Consider the following 23,081-nt stretch of genomic DNA (forward strand, 5'->3'; position numbering starts at 1 on the left):
TGCGTGAATTTGCGGGCTGCTTCGTTGGGGTCTGGTGTGCTGGCAGGTGGGTTCTGGCTAAGGGAGATGGTGAGCTGGTCGGCGGTGATCTTGCTCCAGCTTCTGTGAGGAACCTGTTGCAGGTGGTGGTGGGTTGTGGTTTTTCTGAATCTGAAGTGGACGCAGCTGTGGTCGGTCCAGTGAAGTCCGGTGGAGTGGCTGAAGCCGATGTGCTTGCTGGATGAGAAGACGGAGTCAAGCGTGTGGCCGGCGTAGTGGGTGGGGGTGTTGACCAGTTGCTTGAGTCCGAGGTTTGCGAGGTTGTCCAGCAGGGCGGCGGTGTTGCAGTCCTTGTTGTTCTCCAGGTGGAAGTTGAGGTCCCCTAGGAGGATGTAGTCGGCGGAGGGGAGGGCGTGTGGGCTGATGAAGTCCGTGATGTCTTCGCTGAATTGTTTGCGTGGTCCCGGGGGACTGTAGATGAGGGTGCCTCTGAGGGTCGTCTTTGGGTCGGTGTGAATCTGGAAGTGGAGGTGCTCGGCGGCGGCGGCGGTGTCGTTGGAGTCGGTCGTGATGCGGATGGTGTTCTTGTGGACGATGGCGATGCCTCCTCCGGTCTGGTTGACGCAGGCCCTCCTGATGATCTTGTATCCATCCAGGATGGCGATGGCGATGTCGGGGGCTGAGGAGGCGTTCATCCAGGTTTCAGTGAGGAACGCGACGTCTGGTGATGTTGTGTCAAGCAGGTTCCAGAGTTCAACGGCGTGTCTATGGATGGAGCGGGTGTTGAGCAGGATGCACTTGAGATCGCTGCTGGGGTTTGGCATTGTGGGCGCGGTGCATGTTCGGAGGCAGGTGAACTTGCAGGTTGTGCAGGTGAAGGGTCCGTGGAAGCGTTTCGGGGCGGCTCGGCAGCAGGCGGGGTTCCGGCCGGCATTGAGTGCGTTGAGGGTGGCGGCATCGTAGGTCTGTCGGGTCGACTTGCATAGTCGGTGGGGGCCAGGGGTCATGGCGCTGGGCGCGGTCCGGGCGCGGTCCAGGCGCGGACGGGCGCAGACGGGCTTGCCTTTGGCGCACAATCGGCGCGTCCGCGCGGTCGCCATTTATGGCGAAGTGGGAGGGAGGGAGGAGCAGCTGGGAGGCGGGAAGGGCACAGAAGAAAAAGGGGGCGTGGCCGCGAGCACGGCGGCGGGAAGCGGGGCAGGTAGTGACAACACAATACAGCACTGGGGATACAAAAAATGCAATGCGATTAACAAGACTTGGGAGGAAAGATTAAAACAGCACAGATGGGAAAACAAACTGGTGTTAAACGGCACAAATGGGGAAATAAACAGACAAACAGATATTCGGCACAAATGGGGAACAAGAGAGATAGCACACGCAGATACGGCGAGGGCCGTATCAGCGAGGCAGAGGGTCGGGGTCAGCGAGGCAGGCTCTGCGAGCAGCAGTGGGGCGAGGAGCACACGCAGCAGCTGGTGGCAGTGCGGCGCGTTGGTGTCCTGAGACAGGTCAGGACACCCCCGTACACCCCGTGAAACGTGGTGTACCATGGTTGGCGTGCCCACGTTGGAGCAACCAGGATGAGAGTCATCGAGTGTTGCTTCAGCTTGCGTGCCACCAGCGGTATTAGAGGTGCTGGGGGAAAAGCGTACGCAAATATGCCTGACCAGTTCATCCAGATCGCATTTCCCTGCGACTGTGGGTGTGGGAACCTGGCGGCAAAGCTTTGGCATTTTGCGTTTTCCCTTGTAGCGAACAGGTCTATCTCTGGATGACCCCACTGCTGGAAGTACGGTCGGAGTACTGATGGATGTATCTCCCACTCGTGCATCTGGTGGCTGTACCTGCTGAGCAGGTCCGCCATCTGATTGTCCTTGCCCGGGAGGTGTTCCGCCATGAGGAAGATGTTCCTCTGAATGGCCCACTTCCACATGCTCTGAGCCAGATGAGATAACTGTGGAGAGTGTGTACCTCCCTGCTTTTGTATGTAGTACATGGCCGTCATGCTGTCCGTCCGGATCAACACAACCTTGTTGCACAAATGTACCTTGAATGCTTTCATCGCCATGAAGATAGCCATCAGTTCCAGAAGGTTGATGTGCATCTTCCTCTGCTGTACTGTCCATAGTCCCTGCACCGTGTAGTGGAGTACATGAGCTCCTGATCCCTGGAGAGATGCGTCTGTTGTCAGTATAATCTGTGGCACAGGCTCCTGGAACTGTCGGCCCCTGCAAAGGTTTTGTGGATTCCACCAATGCAGAGAGTTGTATGCGCGACCAGTCACCAACACTAGGTCTTTCAATTGTCCGTGAGCCTGATTCCACTGACGTGCTAAGCACTCCTGAAGCGGACGCATGTGTAGTCTTGCGTGCGGGACTATGAAGATGCCGGAGGCCATCATGCCTATCAACTGCATGAACACCCGTGCTGGAAGCGAGTGTTGTGGTTTGAATTTTTGTATCAGCAATTGCATGCTGTTGATCCTCACTGAATTTGGCTGTGCTTGGCTGCCAGAATATCTATTGTCGCGCCCAGATACTGCCGTACGTGGGCGGGCTGAAGGTGGGACTTTGGATAATTCAGTGAGAACCCCAGATCGTGAAGAACCCCAGATCGTGAAGAAGGTGAATGGTGTGGGACATGTGGGCGGCACATTGCTGGGCCGACTTCGCCTGGACAAGCTAGTCGTCCAGATATGGGTAGACGTGAACATTTTGTCTCCTTAGGTGTGCAGCCACTGTCGCCAGGCACTTGGTAAACACCCTGGGCGCTGTTGTCACTCCGAAAGGGAGGATCTTGAACTGATTATGCTGATCCTGAATGGTGAACCTGAGGTATTTTCTGTGTGACGGGTGTAGCGGTATATGGAAATATGCATCCTTCAGATCTAATGTTGCGAGGAAATCTCCCGGACTGAGTAACGATAGAACCTGCTGTAATGTGAGCATGTGAAAGTGTTCTGAGAGAATGTACTGGTTTAGGGCCCTGAGGTCCAGTATGGGTCTGAGGGACCCGTCCTTTTTTTGGGATCAAGAAGTACAGCGAGTACACCCCTGTCCCACTTTCTTCCACAGACACGAGCTCTATGGCTCGTTTTTGCAGCATGCCGACTACCTCCTGCTGCAATAATTGCAAATGCTCTGTAGACATAGGGCGGTGTCTTGGGGGAATGTTGGGTGGAGTGGATGTTAACTCCAGACAATAACCGTATTGGATAAGGATTAGTTACTTACCTGTAATCCTAGTTCTCTTCCAGGGGTATCCTCATCAAAGTCATAAGCATTAGAATATTCCCGCCCATGCGCGGGCCCCGGAAACACTATATGTAAATGTATTTGAGCTTATATAGCGCACAGCTACCCGCAGTGGGTTTCCCGGCGCTTGCTTAGGGAACCCGTCCTGGTATTCCCCTGTGAGATAACCCCGGCAGGGTATCCACAAGGTGAAAGTCAGGCATCCCGCCGCGAGGGGCCGTTGTGGAGATTAAGCAAGCTATTGCCCAGAGTCGCAGAGTGTGAACCCGTGAGTCGAGAAGGCACCGGAGCGAGAATTATCGAGTCCGTGGAATTTTTAGCCCAAGACCCGCCGAGGCGGGGAATTGAACCCTGGTCCAGGGCCGATCTCAGCTTCCGGGTCTGCCGCCTCTAACCCCTGAGCCACACTTCTCCACTTATATTATATGTGCCCCACATATATATACACATATATATATATATATATATATACACACATAAACATATATATATATAAAAACATGCAATAGCAGCCAAATAACATCAGAGCTGAAATATGCTGTGAAGAATTTCCACCATACATAAATAATAAGCATTAAAAACATGAGAAACAACACCAAAGATTGTTTAGAAATTGTTTTAATGCTCAGAAAGCAGTAGAAATTCTCATAACTCACTGAAAGCATAGAAAGCTCCCAGGCTGCATTGCAAACACACAGTCTAAAAAGACTGAACAGCTAACCTGTAGCTGCATAATCATGATGTCCAGCTCCATGCTGACCCTATTGATAGGTTCAAAGAGAAGAGGTGACGTAGCAGAATCCCTCTTTTTCTTTAATGGAATTTTATATGACTCCATAGGCTGTTCTGGGGCGATCTTTCGCTTGAAAATAGTAAGTCTACCCGTCTCGGCGTCTATGAATTGCCTCGACTGATCTTCCGGCGGAGGCTGTCGATGCTTGGTGGCCACCTCCGTAGTTGTAGGCTTCGGCCCCATGGGCACCTTCTTGGTCGCTACGACGGCCGTCTTAGGGGCAAAGGCCTTAGGTACCACTTTCGGCGGCAGTGTGAACTGGATGGGTGCCGACTACTTTGGAGGTTTACTGACCGGCTTCGGGGGTGGAGTAGCCTTTGGTCCGACAGTAGTAGCCTTCTCTTTAATGCGTTTCAGCGAGTCCGACACCTGCTTCGAAAAAGAGGCGGATGGCTGTGTTGACTCGACGGGTTCCTTCGAGCCACCGCCAGTTGTGGACTCGAGGTCTGAACTGCTTTTAGCCTTGTCGGGTCGACGCTTAGGATCGAGAACTTTCTGAGTTCCGAGTCCCTTGTCTGTGTCGACGGCCTTCGGCGCCGACTTCTTCGGGTCGACGTCCTTGACCAGTTTCTTCGGTGCCCCGGTCTTCAGCTCGACACCCTTTAGCGACCTCACCGGGTTGATAACACTCTTCTGTTTTGTCGGTGCCGATGAATCAGAGGTCTCCGAACCGACCAAAGTAATACGCACTTTTGGTTTCGATTTAGTGTCCAGTGCTTTCAGTTGTGTAGACACCGATGCTTTCGGTTTCGATTTTGATCGGTCAACCGATGGCTCGTTAGAAATGTCCGTAGCCGGGCCTTGAGGCGAGGCTGTAGAACCAAGCGTACGATCTTGGGTAAGGCCATGTGGCGATCCCTCGACCTGAGCCTTATCGAGTGTTTTGGCTGCGGCCCCCGAACTAACGGCTGGGCCTAGCTCCTCGCTTGAGCTATCTTCCACGGCCCCCAAGGCCCCATCGTCGTCTCCTACCTCGTCGACGATGTCTTCAGTATCGACCATTTCCACATCCGCGTCGTAACTGGAGTCGATCTCCGATGCAGGATCAGACAGGTTCTCTTGAAGTTCCTGCTCGATCCCTTACATCCTCGGCATCGAAGATGTTCACCGGGTCAGGTGCCGTCTGCTGGGCCTCCTTCCGCGCAGCGCGTCGAAGGCTAATAGTTTTCTTCGAGGGGAACCGAGAACAAGCCATACAGCTAGCTTCATCGTGATCTGGAGACAGGCACTTGTTGCACACCCGGTGGACATTGATGTGAGGATACTTGGAGTTGCAAACGGGACATCTCTTTAACGGGCTCCGTTCCATGATGGATCGTCGATAAGGTCTCTAGCATCGACCGGGCCTTCAGTGCCGAAAAGCCACGCGGCTCCTCTTGACGTCCGGCTCAGGGACAGAGCTGAAACAAGTACTGGGCACTGATCGCAAAGACAATACCGACTATAACTAAAGGCCTTTTGGCCAAAAAGAAAGTTTTTTATAGATTCCGAACTTGAGGTAACAAATATACATCCGAACCCAATGGCGGAAAAAAACAATCTGAGGATGGAGTGGATGCCCATGCGCACTGTAGTCCAGGGGAGGAGCCACCTATCTTGTGATACTTCGAAGACTCTTCCAGGACAACAATGTGCAATCATCCGGACCCAACACTAGGCGGCGATCTATGCACAGATATGAATTCAGCAGCCCACATGCCTCGAACTGCTTATTGCGCTACGAAAACCATACAGGGCGGTTTCTTCGCCAACTATAGCCAGGTGGATGCACTGGGTTTTGCAAGAGGCGGGGATTGACACAAAGCAGTTTAGTGCCCACTCAACGAGAGGGGCAATGGCCTCAAAGGTTTTTTCCCTCAGATCTTGTTTGGAAGACCTAAAGCGCGCTGCGGACTGGTCCTCAGACTCAACCTTTAGGAGGTTTGAACTGGCCTGATCTGAGCCTCCGGTCCTGAGAGAGAATGAAAATGTGCCTATCTGTAGTACAGGTAAGTTTCAATTCTATTAAGGACACAGAGGCGAGGATTATCCTGCCCGGCAACCATTGAAGATGCGGGCCCTCCCCGTTCTGGAGTAACTTGTTTCAAGGGTCACTTGAGATGTATGTACATGCTTTTTACTATCTATGGTTATGTTTTGCATAGCAGTGCTTGCTTAGTGCGTGTTCTGAAGACTAATTCATGGTCTTGGTTCTTAAGCTGCCTGTTTTTTGCAGAAAATGATTGGTCCATACAGGATGCGTGAGGTTCAATAGGGAACTGTTCGCGCGAAGGAAGAGGAAACAGTGTGAAAGGAACCAAGTGGAGGCTGGAATGTGGGCAGAGATAAAGGACTTCCGTTGTGAACTTTCCTATTTCCCAGCTGTTCATGGGAATAGTAGTTTGTTGTTGTGTTTGAAATATGGCTGCTGTAAAAAATAAAGTGAAGGAAGAAGGCATAATCCTCGCCTCCGTGTCCTTAATAGAATTGAAACTTACGTGTACTACATCTAGGCAAATTTTCATTAGGTTCTAATATTGAGTCAACCAAAATTCGGGAACATAAGACCCTGCAGAGGCAGGAGGTCAAATGATTTGGCCCTGTAGTCAAATCTTAGGTATTTAGGTAAAGAAGAGTAAGAGTAAAAAGTAAAACTTCTAATCAGTATAGGCTTCTTACTACCAGTAGCTCCGTAACTCAAATCCCAAAGAAGATTAAAAAAAAGCACTTACTTCATCAGGGGTCACGTGCACCCACTTAGCTCCTGCTCTATTCGACTAGTGGCATGGTAGTTGGGAGGAGAGCATGTTTTTATCTTCTGGGCCGGCCGACTCATTACCGCGAATTCCTATTTGACCAATAAGGAGTCAGCAGGAAAAGGCGCATTGGAACAACGAGCTAACTTCAGTGTGTGATGGGTGCCCCGAGCTAATGTACTTCACGTGTTGTGCTGCTCCGACAACTGCTGGCAGCAGGAGTAGTCCTTTAGAATGGAGGACTACACAGTGTTGGTGGGAAGATGGGAAATGTAGTGCCATCCCTTCAGGATTTTACGTGACTCCGTATTACCGAATAGAGACGGAACATTTCTTGCTAAAGCCATAGAAAATGAGGTCTACTAGAACAAATTCTACCCAAATGCGATTCACAAATATAATATATTCTGTCTAGTACCCATTTATGTGAAGTCAAGGACAAGAAAGGGGAAATAAGTGTGTTGTGATGTATCTGAACCGGTACGGTCATTGTAGATAATTACGGGATGGGGATGTCCTACAGTCCCGTGTCAAATGATCAAATGTACTGGAAATGGTAGTTAGCATGGGTAGTGTGCTTGTGTAAGCCCAGTCTTCTTCCATAAACATAGTTTTCATTTATATGTTTATGGCATAGTGTGTGTAATCATATTCTATAGCCTGATTTGCTTTCCCTGTATCGATAGAGAGGTATAATTTTCAAGTGGTACTATACGGAATAGCACACAAGTAGTGGATCCAAGTCATAAAAGTAGACAACACCAAGTGTGAGGTGTCAATCTTGAAAGAATAGTGGAGTAGTTTTCTATCATCACATCAGGTTGTACATACTGGTATGGTAACTGGCCCTTTCATCATGCTTTCACGCTTGTGACTGCTTTCAGTTTTTTGCCCTACTCATCTTGATGTTGCTAGAGACGATGTGCTGAAGTTTCAGGGTGTTTAGGTCTATAACATCCACTTGGATGCCTAACAAAAACTCAGCTGGTTCCATGGTATGTTGTTAAGTCCTTTTTTGTCAGTTTTCAATTTATACACCCAAAGTATGTCTTTCAACACAGACTTTTAGTGGTGCACTCGTCCCAGTGGCTATTGGGGTTATAACCATGACAGGGGCGGCTGGTGGAATTTTAAACTGGTGAGGCGTAAGCAGAACAAATCAACGTATACGGGCGATCGCAGCGAGCGAGCCTGAAGGCAATAAGGGGGTTCGGAGATTTGTTCACCCCCATCTCCCCTCTCAGTATTCCTGAGCCACCCTCTTTCGGTCTGCACCCCACAGCCCCAGTCGGTATCTCTATGTCCTACATCTGAGTCTGTAACCCTCATGGCCTCTCAGCCAATGCGCCTATGCACTCCTCACAGCCTCTCTGTTTGTGTCTCTATGCACATCCTCTGAGTCTGTAACCCTCATAGCCTCTCTGTCAATGTCCGTATGCACTCTTCACAGCATCTGTCAGTGTTCATTTGCACTCTTCATGGCCTCTGTCACTATGCATTCCTCATGGCCTCTGTCCGTGTCTCTATGCACACCCTCTGAGTCTGAGTCTTTAACCCTCATGGCCTCTGTCAGTGTCCTTATGCACTCTTTGGCCTCTCTGTGTCCCTATGCACTCGTTGTCCTCTCAGTATCCCTATGCACTTATTATGTCCGCTGTCAGACAGCGCTTCCATAGCTGCCAAGGTTTCAGATTGCTTTTGTGTGACATTTTGAACATTTCAGTGAAATTATGAGTGACATTTAACGACTATGAGTGACACTTTCTCACGAACAAGATCAAGCATGGAAGAGGAACACATATAAATATTAGAAATTACACCCGCAATCAAACTCAAAGAAGATACTAAAATTGCTGCAACTAGAAGGCCACTTTGGGACCTGACTGTACCAAATAGGAAGATTGAGGCCCCAGTGCGGATGATTTCAGCTTCCTGCTAATAAAATATTATAATTCCTGTGTCACTACAATCAGCTGACTAGCCGATTCAGAGGGCAGCCCAGCCTGCAGGAGCACCGGGCAAGCCTCAGGAGAGCCACCTTCACCACTTAGCTACACTTTTTTAGTCTATTGTTGTGTCCCTCAGCGACCATAGGATCACCCACTGCACCCCTCCCCCTCCCCCAACACTGCCCTTGGCTTTTCTTCATATCCTGTCAGTCTCCCAGACCCATTAAGTCTCCAGCCGTAACTTCCAGCATTCTAACACATGGCTTTCCGATGGAGCCCAGCCTGCATGCAATGCATATCAGTATCACACAGCGCCTCTTGGCTGCCCTGGTTTACCAGCATAAATGCTCTGAGTGCACTTTTCTCAACGCGTACAAAGCCTCGAGGCACGGGCAGCACGTATCACAACAGCTGGGGAAAGCAGGGCTTTCACAAAGTAAATACAATATTTTTCAAACTACTCAATGTATTTTTAGGCTTGCTTCCGTCTCGTATTACTGTGCAGCATGCATGCAGGCCAACACGTGCAATCCGTTCAGACTAGATACTACACAGCTTCACACAGACCAGGTGCGGCTCGCGGGGGGAGGGGGTGTTGGGGAGGGGCCAGGGGGTTATCACGCGGTTAGTGGGTGGGCATGCAATTAAATCGATTATGAATATAAAAGAAAACTGGAAAACTTACCTTCCTCAGCCGGTCGAGCCACCTCAGGGCTGCTCCCCTTGGCGCCTTGTTAACGAACGGCCCTGGAGTGGCCTCTCTCAGCAAATCCTGGCGAGGCTTAGGGGCACAGCTAATTTTCGCCCTCAGCACGGCCATTAGGAGGCCGAAGGGCTCCTAATGGGCATGAGCAGAAAAGGGAAAAACACTTGTGCGCATGAGTGGGCACGGTGCGAAAATGCGCCCTCCGTCCCCACTCATGCGCACTTGTGTTGTGCTGCTGCTCCTACATGACGTCAGACCGCACACCCCCTTCGTGGGCGGTCCCACGTCATGCCGACTAGTAGTTCTCCCTCGGCGTCTTTGAACTTAAGTAAACTGTTTCAGTTTACTTAAGTTCAAACGCCGAGGGAGCTGCGGGCGGGGGGCTACGCCCCCACGCCCCAATGGACGCACCGCGTTTGAACCATGAGTGCTCCCCAAAAGATGCTGCACAGAGCAATTCAACACCAGCGCGTACATTTCAGCTTGCTACTAATGTGATCGGAGAGCTGCAGGTTGTGCATCGGCTGACACTCTGTAGCTGGTGACGTTGAGGGCATGGTTTGCCCCAAAGGGGGTGGCTAATGAGGAAATGAGGACGGACATGTGAGCCTGGAGCTCTGTGCCGACCCAAAAACTTATCCTGGGCTGAGAGCCAATGATGAGCCCCCCGGAGACTGAGCTGGCTGACCTGGGGAACCGGGGAGGAAGGTGCAGATGACAATTCTGCCCTTGCTGACTGCAGAAGGCCGAGCGAAGTGGAGTGCCCGTCCCAGAAGTCCCCAAGATGGCGCTAACAAAGGCGACCTGAGGCCTGTGTGACTGCCGGAGATCGGTGCGGAATCGCACCCCAGAGGCCGAGGGGATGCTGCGGACTGTGAGTGGTGGCGCCAGATCGGATTTCAGAGCGACCCCTGGGGACGGCACTGAGGGGGAGCTGTGGGGCCGCGATGACTGAGAAGGCCCGCCTAACGGGGGTGAGATTCAGGCGAGTAGCGGATGACGGCGTTGGGGCGAAGAGGCAGATGAGGTCCACGCTGGGGGAACACAAGAGGACGTCCTGGGCCCGGCGGCACTGCAGGATCTTCTGACCAGAGCGCTGAGTGCGCAGAGATCCGCCATTTTGAATGCCTTGCCGGGCTCCGGGACCCGAAAGAAAGTGTACCCCAATGCAGAAGGGCTTAATAGGAGGGGCTCTGTAATTTGTACCCAACTGTGCGCACTCTTGACGCTGGTGGGTTCCGAGGAAGCCTGCTAGGCCGAGAGCATCGTGACGCGACTGCAGGGCGCACCGGACCGGACGCGGAGGAGCTTCGGAGGATTTAGGGTTGCGGCAGCATCTGGAGTGGGAGCCGGAACGAACGTCGCACAGCACCAAACCCAGGAAAGCAGTGGGAACCAGAGACATTGGTTTTAACTGTGGCTGCAGGACAATGCTCCGGAAGGTGAGTGAAAAAGAGAGTGCGACGCGGAGGTGGACCCTTACAGGACACTTGCACAGGGGGATCAACTGGCTGGTGGTGTGCTTGAGCTGCAAAGAGAGTCATAGCCCCTTTGAAATCGCCTGGGGTGTATGCCAAGCTCAAGACCCGGGGTCATTAACATTGTAAACCGCGACTGACAGGGTGCGACAGTGCCCAGCTAGGATGCTCATAGTCCAGCCCAGCTGCAGAGGATTGAGGCCCACAGAGGAGAGGGCACTTGTGTGGGGGCATCTTCCGGACTGGTTAAATACAGGAGCTCTCACTGCCCAACCAGAAAAGGCGAGATTCTAGAGATCTGGGAAACATTTGGACGGTGAGAAGCGCAGCTACAATATTGATAAGCCCGGTCGTGGGGGAGCCGCCCGGCACATAGAGTGGGTCTAGTGTTGCGCCTCACAGTCTCTATTGGAGATTTGAGAGCGTTCAGATAGCTCAATTACTTATACGATGTTGTAGGCTAAGGACAAGACGAGGCATGGGGAAACCACGAGGGAAGCAAGGGGGGTCAACCCATGATCCTGTGGATACAGCGACAGAGCAGGGGAAATAAGAAGCTGTGGAATCCCTGCCAGAGACCAAATATTGAAAGCCGTCACAGACACCAGAGAGGCCCTGAAAAAGGACATTGCGGAGGTGGCAACAGGCCTGGGTCTTTTCCGCGCGGATCATGGAAAGTTGTCTGATAGAGTGAAATAGACGGAAGCGGTGCTGGAGGTCATGGAGCCTGCTCAAAGGACTCTAGAGGTCAGAATGGGGGATGTTATGAACAGATTGCAAGTCCTAGAATGGGGGTCCGCGGACGCAGAAGGTCGTAACCGCCGCAAAAACATGAGTGGTGGGGCTGCCGGAAGGAGTGGAAGGGGCCAATATGCTAGACTACTTGGAAGACTGGTTGAAAACTGTGGTAGCACCAGAGGGACTGTCTCCATTTTATACCCTGGAGAGATCTCACAGAGTTCCAGCTCGCCCGCCGGCGCCTGGGCGACCTCCTAGATCAGTGCTGGCGCGGCTTCTTCACCACAAAAGACAGGGATCTGCTGCTACACAAAGCCCGATCAGAAGGCCCATACAAGGTGAAAAATGGCAAGGTGGCACTGTTCCTGGATTACACCTTTGAGGTACAACGCCACCGTGCTTCCTTCCAGGCAGTTAAGAAGGAGCAGCGAGAAGAAGGGTTGCAGTATTCGTTGATGTTCCCCGCGCGCCTCAGAATAATACTGGACGGTAAAACACACTTTAGTGATAGCCCGGAGGAGGCGTGAGCTTGGCTGGAATCCTACCGGGCAGGAACTGGCGATGCAGGGCGCACCATGAGACTGACTGCTGAGGTGCTGCGCCCGCAGGTCGCAGCGTATCAGGCGGCACCGTCCGGGCACGAGAAGACCCACGGTGACCCAAACGGAGACAGAGAGGTCAGCATCACTGAAGGCGGTGTCCAAAATTTTACAAGTAAGAGTTTCACAAATCGATGGCAGACACGGACAGGGAAAAGGGGCTGGAAGGTTCTGAACCAAATGACTCCGAAACTGGGAGTGTTTCACTACCGCAGCTTACACCTGGAACAGCGATGAACTTGTTGATGCTTAATGTGGTGAGGAGAGTGCTTGGATAATGCTAGCGAGGGGCTTCCTATTAGTTGTGACATTTTACGTATTGGACTGCTTTGCATATGTTAATGGGGGTAGTCAGCGGGCGGTCAGCCCCATGGATATTGGTCTTTTGTAATGAGGTAGCTCTCACAAAATCGTGGGCGCCCTGAGAAACCGGGGACCAAGACCTCACTGGGGGTAGGGCGCCAGACTCGGGCGATAGTCGGGTCATCTCGGCCTTTGGTCGCCTCCGTTGCCCTTAAGGTTTGTGAGTCCTCAGTGGCTACAGGTGGACATAGTTGTTTTTTTTAGGTTTGGATGGGAACTAGTGTTAGCGCCTGTTCTGGGGGGGGGGGGGGGGGGGGGGGGTTTAAATCGAGGGATGTTGCGGTATCTGTAGGGAAAGCGGGGCCACCGGTGTGTCCGAAGGAGGTGAGCAGCTGTGTATGGGGTTACAGATACGTTATGGGGGCGTTACCTGAAGTAAAATGCATTACATGGAATGTGCGGGGTTACGTACGATGCTGAGGCGCCATAGAGTGCATGCTTATTTGGTGCGTAGAGGGGCCCACATTGCGTTTTTCCACGAGACAAATATTACTCGTGCCGAAGGCCTGGCGTTGCAGCGTAGATGGAGGGGGCAACTTTTTTATACTACATATTCAGCCTTTGCCAGGGGGTGTTGATATGGGTTAGAGCAGGGATCCCCTTTCAACCGGCATGTCAATTGGTGGACCCAGAAGGGAGGCTCGTAGTAGTGGCGGGACACCTTAATGGGAAAGATGTCACGTTAAGTAGTGTATATGCTCCCAATGTAGATCAGGCTGCATTTTTTACTCAATTGTTAGGTAGGTTGGCACCATTACGGACAGACCCGGTGATCATGGGAGGAGATTTTAATTCTATAGTGGATATTGACATGGATAGGTCTCACCCCCTATTACCCGTGTCACCCATACATAGATTCAACAAGTTGAGACGAAATTGGCAGGACAGATGGGGCCTAATCGACACGTGGTGTGCACAGCATTCAGGGGAACGAGATTACTCCTTTTCCGCGCTGCACGAACTGCACGTGCAGCTAGACGCAATATTATGCTCCCCAGATATACATGCTACGTGGCCATAGTGAATACCTTGCAAGAACACTCTCAGATCATAACCCGCTATTACTCAGGATTCAGTGAGCCCAAGAGAGACCAGCGATCCCGACCTGGAGGTTGCGGCCAGAAGCATTGGAGGACTCTGTCTTCCGTGAAGAGGTCGGAGCCGGTATTACACAATATTTCCTTGACAACAAGAGTACGGTGTCGATGACGCGCTTGAATGGGATGCTTTTACGGTGGTGGTGGGGGGTCTGTGTATCACTAAAATGATAGAAGTGCAGAGGACACTGTTGCAGGATGTCGAAATGACGGAACAGTGCTTGAGGAAGGCCGACAGGGCACGCCCTGAGAATCCAGCGGGGCAGGGAGAAGTTTTGGATGCGAAAGAAGCAATGGCGACGCAGCTAGAGAGATTGCGTTGTTTTGACTAAAGAAATATTTGGCACGTGCACATGCTGAATGGGGTAAGGCGAGCACGTTGCTTGCTTGGCTGGCCAATCCGACCACCGGGGCACCCCCATTCTAAATCTGTCCTTGCAGACGGGGACTCTGGTTTACACCGAACAGTGGATTAATGGGTTGTTCTTGGACTACTAGAACGAGTTGTATAGGAGCAAATTAAGGGTTACTGAGGGTGCCATAGGGACTTTTATGGCCAATGTCACACTGCCGCAGCTAGACAAGTTGAAGGCGGATCTGCTTGGACAGGAGATTACAAAAAGGGATATTAGAAGTGTGGTTAAGGATATGGCGCATAATAAAACGCCAGGCATAGACGGGCTACACATAGAGTTTTATTTGGCCTACATTGATATATTGGCCCCTAAGCTGCTGCCAGTTTTTAAGGAGGCGAGGGACACCAGAAAGTTACCGGCCTCCACACGAGAGGCGATTACTATGCCACTGCTGAAACCTGGGAAGGACGCCTCAGATAGGACTGCTTACCGCCCCTTATCCACACTCACATCCGATTATAAACTTTTGAGTCGGATTCTCGCGACTCAGCCACTTCCGTATATGATGCAGCTGGTTCAACGAGATCCAGCGGGGTTTATACCGACTCAGAACAAGGCCACTAGTGTGCAACGCTCACTCAGAATAATGGGGAAGGAACACTGTACGGCCGCAACAGCAGCCATCTTGTCGGTGGATATTGAGAAGGCGTTCGATAGCCTGGAATGGCCGTACCTGTTATGCAGATATTCGGCTTTGGGGACACGTTTGTGAGGTAGACTGGAATTCTTTTCAATTCAGCGACAGCCCGGATACGGACGGGGAATGTTGTTTCCTCCTCCTACTCCGTAGGGCGAGGGACGCAGCAGGGGTGCCCGCTTTCACCCTTGTTATTCGCGTTGGCAATCGAACCGCTAGCAGCGCATGCCAGATCGGGGCAGAGTTATTCTGGGCTCGACCTTCGTGGAGATGAACAGCATATCTCACTCTATGCTGACGACTTACTTATGTTTTGGCCAAAACAGGGGAAGCTCTGGAGCGAGCGACGACGTTGCTCCCCCACTTTGGCAGGGTTTCCAGGCTTGGAGTGAACTGGGCAAAGACTTGCTTGTTCCCAGTGACCCCAATAGCTGTTGGCTCCTCTCATGTTCAAGATATTCGTTGGGAAGCTAGCTGCTTGCCATATCTTGGAACTAACATATATCATTCATCAGATAATCTCATGGAGGAGAACATAAGCAGGCTGTGCGAGGCCTTAAGGGTAGTTTGGCGTTTTGGAGCACATTGCCGCTCTTGGTGGCAAGCCAGGTAGCCTTATTGAAGATGGTGGTGCTCCCCCGGTTGTTGTATTACTTTCGAACACTACCGATATGTGTCCCGGGATCCGTGTTTCGACAGCTCCGTTCAATGGTTGGAGGGTTTCCGTGGGGGACTGGTAGGAGACGGTTGGCACTGAACACGATGATGCGCCTGAGAGTTGAGGGGGGGACTGGTGGTACCGGACTTCGAGCTCTATTATTTGGCGGCTCAATTGCAGTGGCTTACTCAAGCGGTTGCGTTAGAGTTTCGGGGCACTGTCAGTTCTGAGGGGCACTGGATACCGCGTCATGTATTGTCCTTCACAGTACTTCAGCAGCGGCTATGCCTGGGTACGCTTACCAACGAAGAAGAGACGTTAAGGCTATGTTGGATCCGGAGTCAGCGCAGAATGGATGCTGCTTGTCCATATGCTCCAGAGATACCACTGGGTAGGTGTACAGCCCTCCCCCACGGAGGGACTGGACAGCGCTGGCGGAGTGGGAGGCATCGGGAGTACAAGTGCTGGGGGATTTGTATGAAGATGGAGCCCTATTGCCCTATCAGGCCTTGCAAGATAGGTATGATCTCCCTCGCGGCGATTATTACACTCGGCCCTGGTTGCGGCAGTGCAGAGACATTGGAGGGAGGGGCTCTCAGAACCATGGACAACCGTGGTATGCCGTAATGGCAGCGGGGACCTTCAATGTGGTAACATGCTTATATCAGCGCATGGTAGGGGAGGGAACGGAGCCGCTAGGAGAATTGCAACGGAAATGGGAGGCGGACCTGGGCAAAGAGATTCCCGAGACTTCATGGGCACATATAGTCAGGAGAGCGTGGAAGAGTACCAGAAACGCCAGATTTCAGGTGGTACACTTTTTTGTATTACATAGAGCATAGCTTACTCCTGCTAAGATTAAGAAGTACTTCGGAGTACATACTGCCCTGTGTCCACGATATACGTTAGAGGGGGCGGAGTTCCTACACATGATGCGGAGTTGTCCGCAACTAGGAACATTCTGGGAAGAGGTGGTGGACCGGCTATGCAAAATCACGGATCACCGAATAGACGCTGACATAGGGTCCTACATTCTCTCCTGCCAGATAAAGGGGTTGGATCGTCCCTTGGGAGGGGGGAGGGGGGGGGGGGGGGATTCTTAGCTTCACATCTACACACACTCTAGGTACACTAAGAGTAGGGTTTGCATAGTAGGAGTATGTCTGATTACTGACTTGTATCGTATGCCTGCATGTATACACTGTTTTAGCACCATGGTAGAACTGTTTACTCCTTTGATGCTTGTAATCACTTCCATCTGCTTCTGTCTACTGATTCTCGCAGCATATGTATTTTATACAAGAATAACGTTGGTTCAATAAATATATTGAAAACGTCCCAGTGTGTATTCTCTGTATACTTCTCTGAGAACAAAATAGCACAAGTGACGAAGCAGAAGGTTCTGATCTGTTACCATGATACCTAAGGGGTCAGGGTTGTCATGTTCAGTGGTTACCAGAAACTATTCACCCCCGGGTAAGGTGGGGAGGGGGGGGGGGGGGGCATATGGAGGCAATGTGACCTAGCTGGTCTCTACGCCAACATATCCTGTGGGGGTGCTTGGAATCAGTCTGAATACCTCTCCTAAAGTTTATGTTCTCCAACAAACGCACAGATCCTACGGATTAGTGGGGACAACACAACTCAGTTGTGACCTACTTTGTAGGTCGCTTATGATCATTGGCACCGTGCTGTAACTACGGATGCTGGCACTGGTGCGGTAATATTACCTGGCTGGGCCCAATAGGGGTTGCACCACAAACTGTTGCTCTAGTCACTGTCGGTTCTTGCCGGCCCCCACCTGTGACTTTCGCAAGGCCGTTTTTTGTTGCAGATAAGTGTTATTTCTCAGTTACTATGTTTGGGGTGTTATGGTAAGCTGGTAAGCTTTCAAGCCAGGGTAGGGTGGTGGTTTCTCAGTGTCTCTTATTAATTGTTTTTACCTGGCTACGAGTGTCCTAGGTGGGGTGGGAGAGGATGCGGAGCATGGGGTGGCAGTAGGAGGGGGACAAACTGGGTGATGGTGATCGTGGGGTGATATGTACATGTCCATGGCTAACACCTTTAATACTCTAACCTGGAATATCCAGGGCATGGCAACCCCTGCCAGATGTCACAGAATGTATGCTTTCCTCAGACAAATTCCCCTTGCATGTCTACAGGAGACAAACCTCACAAAGGAAGAATTAGAGACAGTGTGCTGAAGTGGTCAGATACTTTCAGGACCTGCTACTGTGCATATGCACAAGGGAGTATTGATTTGGGTGGAACCAGGGGTGCCCTTCATGAGGGTTAGGCTCCTTGTTGACACGGAAGGCTGGTATGTGGCCTTGGAGAGGACTCTAGATGGACGCGCCATCTCGATAGTATCCATGTATGCGCTTAATACTCTGCAGGGTGAATTTTAAGACACTGTCACCATCACTGTTGTACGATCACGGTGTCCCAGGGCTTGTGAGGGCTTTGGGAGAGGGGGATTTCAACTGCATACATGAATTAGATCGCTCTTTACCTCCTCTCTTAGGCACACATGGGATGCAGGCGACGAGACACTTCCAGCGCTGGGTCAGGGTTTCCCATCTACAGAATATTTGGTGCTTGGGGCATCCCGGGGAAATGCACTACTCACATTAAGCTCCGAGTCACCAAGTACATACCCGATTAGATTATTTTTTCTGTAACATGGGTTGTTGGCCCCTGATATACAGCTCCGAATACTTTCAGGACCTGCTACTGTACATATGCACAAGGGAGTATTGATTTCGGTGGAACCAGGGGTGCCCTTCGTGAGGGTTAGGCTCCTTGTTGACAAGGAAGGCTGGTATGTGGCCTTGGAGAGGACTCTAGATGGACGCGCCACCTCAATAGTATCCCTGTATTCGCTTAATACTCTGCAGGGTGAATTTTAAGACACTGTCACCATCACTGTTGTACGATCACGGTGTCCCAGGGCTTGAGAGGGCTTTGGGAGGGGGGAATTTCTGGGGATCTGGGTTCGAGTCTCGGTAACATCGCCAAAACCTCCTGTGATTCTGGGCAAATCACTTAATCTCCCCATGCCTAAAATGAATGTGTGTCCTCATGTAACGTAACTGGTGATATGTAAAGCGCTCTGATACCTGATTCGGTTTGGGTCTAGTTCGCGCTATATAAAACTCTGCAGAAAAAAAAACTAGATCGTGCCTTACCTCCTCTCTTAGGCACACATGGGATTCAGGCGACGAGACACTTCCAGCGCTGGTTCAGGGTTTCCCACCTACAGAATATTTGGTGCTTTGGGCATCCCGGGGAAGTGCACTACTCACATTAAGCTCCGAGTCACCAAGTACATACTCGATTAGATTATTTTTTCTGTAGTATGGATTTTTGGCAAACGATATTCAGCTCCGAATACTTGGGCAGTACGTTGTCTGATCATAACCTTCTGATGGTCACACTGAAATGGGGGAAGGGGACTTGCACCTCCATCCCCACGTGGAAGCTTGGGTCTGATGCACTGCGTGATACATCACACAGGGGTTAAGGTGTCCCTCACTCGGGCCACTGCAGATAGAGGCGCGTGTACGATTGCTGGAGGTCGAGGCAATGACACTGACTGCCGCTCTATCACGTCTGACAGACCTACCCGGAGAATACAGCAAGGTGGTCGGACGTTTGTGACCTAGATTATAAAGCTTACCTTACTCGCCAACATGCAGACAGAAATAGGCTGGGACAAACACTGGCAAGGTTGCTGTGCTCAGAAGTCCGTAAGACACGAATGGGTGCTATACGAGACACCACAGGCTACGCAGTCAACACTCAATCAGACATCAATGCCGAGCTTGCTCAGTATTATGAGCGGTTGTATTCTCCTCCCCCCGAGCCCCCTCTTGACCAGGTTTAGCACTATTTGCAATGGTGATTCCAGTGGGTGCAAAGAGTGCATGTATACTGAGTATCGCTGGAAAGGGTGAAGGCAAGCTGGTTACTAAAAGGCTGCACTCAAAGAACGCAAGTTTCATACTTACATTACTTGCTTATCCTGGACGTTTTTCATAGGAACACTTAGCAGGTTCACATTAGACAGAGAGGAACTATCTCCTCCTCCTAGTGGATCCAGAGCCAGCAAGCCATTTAGGTCCCCATTGTAGGAGCTGCTGGGATTCCCACGGTCTTCGTTGGCTGATTCTAGCAAGGGAAAGAAATAAGTGATCAGTCCTGGAAACTACCCAAACATAACCTATTACAAAATGAAACATAGCAACAAGCCCATAACTCTCAATGTCTGCAAGATAGGTACAACTTAAATATAGACCTCCCAATGCAAATGGCCTAGACAATAAACAAGACCTCCCAAAGAGATCTGTAAAGAACGTGTCGTTCTGAAAAGTACACTATCTATCAGATAATAACTAAAGCACATCCTAGTCCTGGACCCAACAACATCTAAAACAAAGTTTGACATTCAGAATGTGAGTTTGGTTATATCTCGGCTGGCAGACAAAACAATGAAGAAACCTCATTGTGACAAGAAGCACTACAAAAACAACAAAATACAATAAACATTATCTGCAGTCATCCCACTCACCCTCATCAGCACCCAAATGACCATGGGTAGGGAAACTAAGGTTGCTGTGGAGAAAGAGACATTCAATAAACTTCAACAGTATTTCAATGAATGATCCCTGGGTTCATCCAACCAAATCCTAAAATATGCTTTAACTCAAAATCAGGCACAGTCCAAACTTCAAGCATTCAGTCACAGATTACAATTCTCTTAGACACAAACTTAGACACAGATCAACCATTCACAATCAATAATAATACCTTTTGTGAAATCTCAATGTACATGCTCCTCATAGAAAAGTGTTTAAGACAATGTAGTTTGCAGAGGTGTTCTATACAGGTTTTTAGGTCTCGCCTGTCGATGCGCATGCGCATCGAGCAAGCGAGACTATGGGGGCTTATCCACTCTTTATCCAACTTGCAAGGAATCGCGGCGATTCCTTGCAGTGCACGAGAAATTTAAGCTCAATGCGCATGCGCATTGAGCTTAAGGCGCGTGCACATCTGTTCCGTCAGCCACACTCCAGGCCCCCGCTCCGCCCCCTCCCCTGCCCGCCGTGTCGCATTTCTCCTCCCCCCTCCCCTTATCTGCCTTCCCTCCGTCTGTTCCCTCTCCCCGCTCCGCCCCCTCCCCTGCCCGCCGTGTCGCATTTCTCCTCCCCCCTCCCCTTCTCTCTCTTCCCTCCTTCTTGAATCATCAGATGCTTCTGAGTACCGTGCACTCCTCCCTCCTGCATTGGCACACACGCATTTGCATCTCAGGACGTTGAGTCACTTCCCACTTGTTTTCTTTTGTTTAAATCATGTAGAATTCTTTAATATTTATAATACGTTTAATTTTAATTTTTAGCATAGACTTCTTTTGTTAAAGCCCACGTCAAGACTGGAACACGGTTTCCCAGGACATAAGTCGGCAGCTCTGTTTGTTACACTGCCGGAACAGTTACACACATCCCCCCTCAACCCTGACATATTAGATGCTTAAGAGGGCGCCTGTTCCGTGCACTTCCCCCTACTGCCTTGTCACACACAGCATTGCCGCTCTTCATGTTTCCAAAAGCATTCGTATTTTAAAAACAGTAGCGTGTGTAGGCATTTACATTTTTCAACAATAGCGTGTGTAAACAAACCTTTCTGAAGTTGCGACACCTTTCATTTGTTTTGCACAGCACGGTGTGTTCCTTGAAGCTGTTGTTTTCCTCCCCCCTCCCGCTTTGCATTAAGAGCACACAATCACAGCCTTTTCCTTAAACTGGTGGCAACTTTTCCTCATTCCTCCTCCCGCAGCCATTCACTGCTCTGCCCATCCTCCTTCCTCTCTTGCTCCTAGGGTCTCATCAGGGACGCCACGTTTCATGTTTCCAATGGCATTTCTATTTTTAAAACAGTAGCTTATGTGAATAAACTTTCTGTAAGCCAGCGTAGTCTTTCTTTTGTTTTGCAAGGCACAGCGTGTTCCTTAAAGAGGTTTTTGCTCCCCCGCTTCACATTATGAGCCCTTCCCCTACCCTCTGAGCACAAACGAAGCCTTTCCCTTAATCAAGCGGCAACACTTCTTCATCGCGAAGCATTCGCTGCTCTGCCCAACTTCCTCCTTCGCTCCCGAGGGTCTTCCTGCTTCACCATGGTGGCGAGTGGGCACAAAGGAGCCGCCTTAATTTACCCGCCACATTACTTTGAAGGTACAAATACATTTTTCACTGACTCTTCCCTACTCTTTTACCAAATTCCGGTGACAGCCCTTCCTTTCTCACCGTGCATACCCGTACACAGACCCCTGCCCTCCCCTTCCTGCCGTGCATACCTGCCTGCCTTCCCCTTCTTGTATTGCATACTTTTCGCCGTGCATACAACGCCCGTCCTCCCCTTCTTGCCGTGCATACAACGCCCGTCCTGCCCTTCTTGCCGTGCATTCAACGCCCGTCCTGCCCTTCTTGCCGTGCATAAAACGCCCGTCCTCCGCTTCTTGCCGTGCATACAAAGCCCGTCCTCCCCTACTCTCCTCTCTGTGCATTCCCCCGCCCGCCCTCCCCTTCTTTCCGTGCATTCCCACACCAGCCCTCCCCTTCTCTCTGTGCATTCCCCTTCTCTCCCCACCTCTCCGTGCATTCCCCTTCTCTCCGTGCATTTCCCTTCTCTCCGTGCATTGCGCTCCCCTCCCCTTCTCTCTGTGCATTGATCTTTACCTAATCTCCCATTTCTGTCCCCCACACATGCATCCTCACATTTCCTACTTTAATCAGTCACCGCCCTTGTCATCCCATATGCTCCAGATCATGGACAAGGCCCCGAGAGTCTTTGACTCGGGCAATTCGAGGGGTTGGGCCAATCTGCGGTTCCTGGTACTCCTACGGAAACAGCTTGTCCTTACAGGTGTTACTTCAAGCTCGTAGCCCAACAGGTGAACGACGTTCGTGCTTAGAGGCGGCAACTTGCGAGTTAATCAGTGGGTTACTTTTCACGCATGCGCCTATAAATTTTTTATTTTAATAACTATATGGTTGTTAAAAATCTCACTCTCACTCACCCTCAACCCCTCACCCTCACTCACCCTCAACCCCTCACCCTCACTCACCCTCACCCACCCTCACCCTCACTCACCCTCAACCCCTCACCCTCACACAGTGAAATAGGTCTCAGACCATTTCAGTTAGAGCTTTTAGAAATGTTTATGGCTTTTTTTTATTTGTAATTCTTTTGCATTGGCTACAGGAAACAAAAATGCTAAAGATTTACAAAAAAAACCCATAAACAATTCTAAAAGCACTAACTCTAATGATGCGAGACCTATTGCATTTCCAATACTTGTTCTTATTTACTCATACCCTACACAAGGGCTCTATTAGTCCTGGATAAAAGGCAGATACTGCTACACTTGAAACTATTCCATCCATCCAATACTGGATTCATACTGTTAGAACTATTTGTTTATAAAAGGATGGATTATCACATCTTGTCAAATGCAGTTATGATGGTGACTATCCCCTTTCCATCGAACTCACAGCACTTGGGACAATATAGTAGTAAAAGTGCCTCCTAGGTGCAAAGAAACTTTGTTCTTGGGCACTGTCCCAGAGAACTCTGTGTACTCCATGTATTGTTAGTGGCAGCCCTAAACATTGGGATTA

The 23,081-nt window shown here is 50.6% G+C and overlaps 1 protein-coding gene across 1 annotated transcript in view; it reads right to left on the minus strand.

Annotated features, from left to right (window-relative positions):
• EDC4 (enhancer of mRNA decapping 4) overlaps positions 1–23,081 on the minus strand; it is an 841,744-nt gene that overhangs the window by 786,848 nt on the left and 31,815 nt on the right. Inside the window, exon 2 of the mRNA XM_086945254.1 lies at positions 19,416–19,575. Coding sequence (XP_086801380.1) covers positions 19,416–19,575 — 160 coding nt within the window. The remainder of the gene's footprint in view (positions 1–19,415; positions 19,576–23,081) is intronic.

Source organism: Lissotriton vulgaris, chromosome 12 (assembly GCF_964263255.1).
Source record: "Lissotriton vulgaris chromosome 12, aLisVul1.2, whole genome shotgun sequence".
Lineage (NCBI taxonomy): Eukaryota > Metazoa > Chordata > Amphibia > Caudata > Salamandridae > Lissotriton > Lissotriton vulgaris.